The 7,095-nt window shown below is 44.0% G+C and overlaps 2 protein-coding genes across 6 annotated transcripts in view; one reads left to right on the top strand and one right to left on the bottom strand.

Moving 5' to 3' along the window:
* Positions 1–208: 208 nt before the first annotated feature.
* ANAPC13 (anaphase promoting complex subunit 13) lies at positions 209–7,005 on the bottom strand. 4 transcript variants are annotated; one of them, XM_005863545.2, is made up of 3 exons: positions 6,932–7,005; positions 4,322–4,447; positions 209–1,081 (listed from the first exon to the last, which is right to left on the bottom strand). In XM_005863545.2, the coding sequence occupies exons 2-3, from the start codon at positions 4,418–4,420 to the stop codon at positions 956–958; spliced, it is 225 nt and encodes a 74-aa protein (XP_005863607.1). In that variant the 5' UTR covers positions 4,421–4,447; positions 6,932–7,005; the 3' UTR covers positions 209–955. The 4 variants fall into 4 exon arrangements, with proteins under 4 accessions (XP_005863607.1, XP_014392996.1, XP_005863608.1 ...); XM_014537510.1 differs by having other exon boundaries at positions 6,936–6,993; XM_005863546.2 differs by lacking the exon at positions 6,932–7,005 and adding an exon at positions 6,788–6,925.
* Positions 6,416–7,095, top strand: part of CEP63 (centrosomal protein 63kDa) — a 41,131-nt gene continuing 40,451 nt past the window's right edge. The window contains exon 1 of one of the 2 annotated variants that reach the window (XM_005863554.2): positions 6,416–6,797. Coding sequence is in view for 1 of the 2 variants with exons in the window: in XM_005863552.2 (XP_005863614.1) it covers positions 6,983–7,017 (35 nt within the window). In the remaining variant the exon portion in view is untranslated. Of the gene's footprint in view, positions 6,798–6,975; positions 7,018–7,095 lie in introns of those variants that run through there. The other variant, XM_005863552.2, reaches the window with a different exon arrangement.

The raw sequence follows: 7,095 nt of genomic DNA, 5'->3' as shown, positions 1-7,095 counted from the left end.
TTCTACTGAAATCCCCAAATCAGCTCACTTGTTTGTGATTTACTTCTTCCTCCTAAGAGCTAGGTAAACAGAAGGACCCAGTGAAAACAGGATGAGAAGAGATTTCAATTACTCAGTGTTTTCAGTTTTTCAATGATGGACACATAAGTATAAGCCAGGACTTCCTCCCAGAGTTCACAATCTAGACAGAGAACAAGGCAGACACCACTTAACGGAGGCAAATAATTCCAAGGAGGTAACAGAAGTGTTTTGCAAAGTACAAGTTCTCATACAATTTATAACTAAATACTGGCTCCATGGTGTTCTGGTTATATCTCAAAGGGCTCTGAGAAAGTAAATCCCATTACTAGGTAAAACCAGTGGTTCATCTAGCTGAAGATCCTTTCCAGAAGCATCAAAGGTGGTGGGGAGAGAAGAGGAAATGTCAGATTCTGTTTAATTTATAAAAGTATCCAAGGTATGAAACCATCACGGGGAATCTCAGGCATCCCAGCAGTCAGTGAATGGGCTTCAGAATGGCTAATACATCTCCACACCCACTCAGACTGCGTCTCCAAATGGGGTACATGGGAAGTTAGTCATTCTCCTTAGCCTGGCTCCCTCCCTTCGCCTTTTCCTCTCATATCTTCAAGCACCTGTCACAGGACACACACAAGCAGATGGGAAGTGTTAAACTCGGACAGTAAAGCAAAATTAAAGGCAAATGTTTAACCAAACATGTTTAAACACAAGCTAGCAAATGAAGAACTTTAGGTTCAAAGAGCCAAATATTCTGCATTCCTGAGAAATCTCAACCAATTTCCCATTCTGGTATTTCCACATTGCACTTTGCTGCCACAAATTAAGTGGGTGTACATTTTTGAGTGTTGGATCACTAAAAGATTTCAATAAGGAGACTGAAAGAAAACATTCTGTATTAAAAAAAATTTTCTGTCCATGAGAAGGGAGCCAGGGGTCAGTTTCCTGCCGGGGGGACGTTCTCGTGCAGGTACTGTAAGGCCAAGTCGGTCCACTTCATCTCTTGTTCTTTAACAGATTCTGTGGTGCCACCGTTGTCCTGCTCAGGTTCAGGAAGCTCATTCTGAAAAGGTACAGTGGATATTCAGGACAACAGTAAACTGTACATTAACAAACCCCTTAAAACTCAAGAGCACGTAGAATTGGAGTTCCTAGAAACAGGTAGCATAATTGGCAGAAATGTATCCTAAAGAAATAGCTAGAAAAGGTGTGAGGAAGTATCATTCAGGTCCTCTCCAGAAGGAATGATGGTCTCATGGCTCTAGCATTTGTGCAGGAGGCTAAGGGCACAGCTTTCGGAAGCTACCGGGATCCAAGCCCACCACTCTACCGCTTGGGTTACTCAGGCAAGGTATTCAACCCCTTGGAGTCTTTGTTTCCTCTCTGAAAATAAGAGAAATGTGGCCATCACCTCCTAGGACTGCCGTGAGACTAAACACTGTGATTTAGCTCAAGTGCTTAGCACTATGCAGGACGTCCATGTTCAAGGAATATTTGCTATTATTGTCAATGGCTGGGGAAACAGAAAAGAGTCTTTTTTAAAATTCTATTAAGGGGCTGCCTTAATAGAATATCACATTTGCTGGCATATTCCTTAAGCACAAGAAATGTATTAAGAAACTACCCTGCACCCAGCATGCCTAGATTATAATGGAGCTAAGTGGGGAGCAGTGAAAATGTAGCATAATATGAGACTACCCCCTAGTGGTGGAGCCGGGCAAATGACCAATGCATATCCAGCCAGCATTTTCTTAAAATGCTAAGCCATGGGCCACACTTAGTGTAGAATGTGGAATAATTTCCATATATATATCCTCCCAGCTTTATTGAGGTTTAATTTACATATAACATTCTGCAAGTTTAAGGTGTACAACATGATTTGCTACACATATAATGTGAAATAATTACCACAATAAGGCTAGTTGGCACATCCATTACCTCACATAGTTACCATTTTTGTGTGTGTAGTGAGAACTTTTAAGAGAGTTTCCTTATATTTTAAATGTAAATGTATTACTACCAGGACTCTGCTTTGTATCAGAGTTCACTGATACCAATATATTTCTTTTTAATTATCTGAATTTACATTTCTTTTAGGGTTAGCAAACTGTTATTCACTATCCAGACTTATGATTTTCCAATGGATTCCAATTTGCAGTATATGAATATGTTCTTCTCCTTTAGAATTATTTTAATATATATATAAAACGATTTATTTATAATATGATAAGCATATTTGAATCAGATACATCTTGCTCTACAAGCTGAGAGAAACTATCACTTATTGCAAAGTAATAATACACTTAAACTTAAAGTGAAAGTTTGGTTCCAATAATTAGTTATAGCTGACAAAGCATAAACAAGTCCTTGCTTAATGAATTATTTAATTCAGAAGCAGGCAACTTTGCTTAATTTCATCCCATCTGTGGTATGTGTTCTAAAATGATGTCTTTCATTTGGTCACGATTGTCCCTTGGCAATGAATGCCAACATATAAAATTGCATATGTGCTTGGAAAACAAACACAAAGTATCATAAATGCAACCATCTATTATGGTACACTGTAAAAATGACCACAATTCTTTGCAGCTACTCTATGAAAACGCAGTGTATTTCCCCATCCCTCACTCTCTTTCAAAGACTTTAAAGCTCTGAGCCTCTGCACAGTCCCCACTGCTGGAGTGCCCTTGTCCACCCCCACTAAACTGCTGGTCCTCCCTTATGACCAGCTTAAACATTACTTTCTCTCTGTGGCTTCTCCTAGACTAGGAGTCACTTCCTATACCACGGTAGCTGTTCATGACAACCCCCTTAAAACCCTTATTATAATAATTATTTATTTTTGTGTGCTTCCTCCTTAGACCCGCAGGGGCAGAAACTGTATCTTATGTTTCCATAATCTGGCACACACAAGCTTCCAAAGACATGCTTATGGAATGACAGAAATCGAAGTTCACAGGATAGGATCTGGAGCTTCACAGACCCAGGTGTGAAGTCCAACTTATCAGCTACCCAACCCTGGGCAGGTTCCCCTCTCTGATCCTATTTCTTTCCTGTAAAATGGGGATAACAGCACCATCTTGCAAGGCTGTTTCAAGATTAGAGAGAATGTATGTCCAATTTCAATCTCCGTCCATGGCATAAAACTGGTTTTCACTAAATGGCAGCTATAATTCTCATGACCCTCTCTTTTGACTATTTTTCTAAAGTTGAAATAAGCTGTGATTTATTATGTGATATGTATATTACTCATTGAACATATTATCATCTCTTATTCTTAAATGAAAACATTGTTGAGCTAGATTTTCTTTCTCTGTAATAGCAGCAGCAGTCTATCCGTAAGCTCTATCTTAGTAACAGCTCTTCTCAGGATAGTTGGCATACTTCAAAGAAAAGCATTCCTCTATGATATAAATAGAATATTTAATAAGCACTTATACAAGCTAAGCTTTTAGATAATTTACTACATAAGTTTAACAAGCTCTTTGCAGGGCAGTTTCACAGAGAGCAGACAAGTGTATTCCAGGAGCCTATTGATCCAAAGGCAAAAGGAGAAAAGCCAGATTTTTTAAATTATTTTCCAGGGAACTTAGGATAGGTGTATGTTCTAAGCATGTGAGTTTTTAATGTCAACAAGCCAGTGGTAGGGAAGTAAGAAATACCATATAGCTTATATGGCACTGCTTTGTATTCTTCCCCATCTTATGCATCAAACCCTCATTATCTGGCTTACTGGCTTTGGTGTAATTGACAGAAAAGGCTCAGAAGACCTGGGTTCCAGTCCTGGAATGACCCCTAACTAAGGTCACATCAGCTTTCTGAACCACATTTTTCTTTAAGTAAAAAGTCTAGATCAGTGGTTCTCAACCTTCCTAATGCTGCGATCCTTTAATACAGTTCCTCATGTTGTGGTGACCACCAACCATAAAATTATTTTTGTTGCTACTTCATAACTGTAATTTTGCTACTGTTATGAATCGTAATGTAAATATCTGATATGCAGGATGTATTCTTATTGTTACAAATTAAACATAATTAAAGCATAGTGATTAATCACAAAAACAATATGTAATTATATACGTTTTCCGATGGTCTTAGGTGACCCCTGTGAAAGGGTCATTCAACCCTCAAAGGGGTCTCGACCCACAGGTTGAGAACTGCTGGTCTAGATGCTCTCCAGAAGCTTCTATTCAGTGGACTCTACAGCTTTGATTTCTTTGCCTTACTAGTTTATCTGCCCATTGATATTCTACCTCTGCCAGCGCCCTCTGACCCATTCCCCCCAGCACAAATGACAGCCTACCAGTGGTATTGCCACATCCTCGTAGGGCAGCTTATCTTCTCGCCAAGCATCATCAATCAAATCCAAGATCCTTCCATCTCTCTGTACTTCACTGTCCATTCTCCTGCAGCTCTGATCTTGTCAAACCTGTCAGTCAAAGAGGTTATTTCTAAAACACAGACTCAGGAGGTGATGTAATCCAGCACTAGGGTCCCCCAGGCTTCTTAGCCTGGATGTGTCGTCTGACATAATATCACCCTGGGAAAGACTCGTCTTCTCATCTGGGTCAGGTGACAACTTATTTATATATAATCACAGTCCCTCCTTTCTCTTCCCCCTCCAGCTGATAAATGCTTTGTAGTGTACACTGAACATAGGACATGGCCCAGACCAGTGGCATGTGACAGGAAGGCAATACATTTGAGGGCCTCTGTTATAAGGCCACAGCACATCTCGAATGCAGCTTTCCTTTCCCCACTGGCACATTCACCTTTCCCTTTCAGGATGCCTTTGGTGAGTCCCTGGCTCATAAGCAAGTCTCCTCTCTGGTCCCTGTAGCGTTTCCTGCACCATTTTTACAAGAGTCACCACCTGCCTTGCCTCGAATGTTGGCATTCTTAGCCCAAGAAGCTAAATGATAACATTGAATTATACAAAGTGACCAACCACAGACCCGACAGAAATCCTCAGCTGGGCTTCTAAATACATGGCCTCCTATCTTAAGGTGGTACTCAGGCTGGGCCCTGAAAGCAGCATCTCCAGGGGAGCAATAGTGGTAGGGCTCCATGCTGCTTGCTTTCCCTTCCCTTTGGGGTGACTCTTAATGCTGCACGCCCTTTAATGCCTGGTCAAGATACTTATCATGCTGATCCCCCCACCCCCCTTTTACTTTTCCCTACACAGCTATCGCCAGCTTGGAAGATACCTCTGGGTTCCTTGTTTCCAAGTTTGGGCTATTCTTCATCACAGGCATCACCCTATTGTGCTCCCTGCTACAAAACAGCCATCCTGATGGCCTGCTGGTCAATGGCACCAAAGGTACTCGCAGTCACTCCTACCTCTAGGAGCATGAAAACTCATACAAGAAACCATCTTTGGGAGAGGAATCCACCTCCTTCATGTAGGCCTGTGCATGTCTCCAACAGTATGACTGCAAGATTGCCCTGACACGTGGATAATAATTATGCAGGTGGGATGAGGGGAAGGGTTTTTTTACCCCCATGATAAGGATGCAGACAAAACTGAAGCAAAAGGTGCACCACTGAACCAGATGAGGTCTTAATGTTGCCCACAAGAATTAATCCAGCATTACCCAGTAAATAACTCAAAACAAGGACCCCGTCTTTAGAAAATTTACACACAGGGGGTCCTTACCCTCAGTTCGTTATGTTTCTGGAGTCCCTGTCCTACAAGAGCCCCCCTTTTTCCTGCTGCCACGCCTCTGACCTTGATGCCCTGGCCTCTGGGATACCGTCCTCCCTATTCTCTGCTGATCAAAACCTGATGATTTTCCCGGTGCCCACAAAGATTCTACCTTTTTCATAAATTTTTCTCAAATGACCCCGGCTTCAGCAGCATTCTGCCCTTGAACACTTCCTTCTTGTTCTTATTATCCACTAACCATACTTGGTTGGCTCCGTGACAGACTGCTCAGGGATTATCACCTCCAACTGTTAATGTGTACATTTTGTATCAGTGACTCAACACATCTTTCCCCTATTTGGCCTCAATCTTTTTTCACCTGTCACTCTTTCCAACACCTCTAAGGCTATCCTACTTTCCATCCTCTACACTTCAAAGCCTCTATCCCCCATAATAACCTGTACTTTTCCTTTCAAACTCAACGTGGGCCTAAGATCACCCGGGTCAACACCCTATTTCTAGAGTAAGGTGCTAAGGTGTTTCCACTCTTAAGGGGCTGGAAAGCATCGAGGCAGGCACTGCGTCCAGGACGCGGCCCCTGTCCCAAGCCCTTGCTACACTGGGCAGAATGAACCACTACCAGTTTCCTGAACAAACTTACACGTGTGGTTGTCCCAATCCCGAAATGCTCGTTCCTTTCTCCCCCCCCGCCCCCCCCCAAATGATCTAAAAAACTTGATTCCTGCAGGAGGCCTTCTGCAAGCCCCCGGCAGAGCACAGCGCCCCCTCCTGTGCAGCTCCCAGCTCCCAGCGCGCACTGAGTGGTCCCCGATTGGGAGCTGGTCACACCGCAGGTTCCACGCTCTTCCGAGACACGCGGTGAGTGCGTTAGCCGGGGTAGGGGCACGTTTTATCCATCTCTGTGTTTTATAAATACTTAGTGACAAGATCAAAGCAAGAAGGGCTTTTCCCTCGCTAGAAATGACCCTCGCAGGCCACCACCATCCGTACGGCTGTGTGGGGCCGCCCACAGCACCCACTTCCGGCTTTGGGCTGGATAGACCAAAAGTGGAGGCGGGGGAGGTACAGGTCCCGGCCCACCACGCAAGCCCCTTTCTACCCGACCTGGCCAGCGGTAAGGGCAGTGAGGAGGAGGACGAAGTGAAGACAGCGGCCTCGGCCGATGGGAGTGGAGGGGAAGTGTGACGCTGAGGAACGAGCTCGTTCCCGCTCTCCAAAAGCGAGGCTAGGGGCGCGGGAAACCCTTACCGACCCGGCGCTGCACCACGTGACCGGCACGCCTCTTCCTCTGGGCCCCGGATGTGGACGAGCCCATTTGCTTGCACGGCGGGGAGGTCAGGAAGAAGGTTGTTCCATTAAAAGTAGGGGGGCAGGGGGCGGAACAAGCGTGCGGACGGCGGAGGCTGGACTGC

Source organism: Myotis brandtii, unplaced genomic scaffold, assembly GCF_000412655.1.
Source record: "Myotis brandtii unplaced genomic scaffold, ASM41265v1 scaffold18, whole genome shotgun sequence".
Taxonomy (NCBI): domain Eukaryota; kingdom Metazoa; phylum Chordata; class Mammalia; order Chiroptera; family Vespertilionidae; genus Myotis; species Myotis brandtii.
This window is presented reverse-complemented; position numbering and strand designations above follow the sequence as displayed.

Excerpts from the sequence above, each read along its gene's own strand:
- ANAPC13 (XM_005863545.2), bottom strand. The coding sequence starts at position 4,420 with ATGGACAGTGAAGTACAGAGAGATGGAAGGATCTTGGATTTGATTGAT. Across the intron at positions 1,082-4,321 it reads AGGATGTGGCAATACCACTG|AATGAGCTTCCTGAACCTGA; the intron begins GTAGGCTGTCAT and ends GTACCTTTTCAG.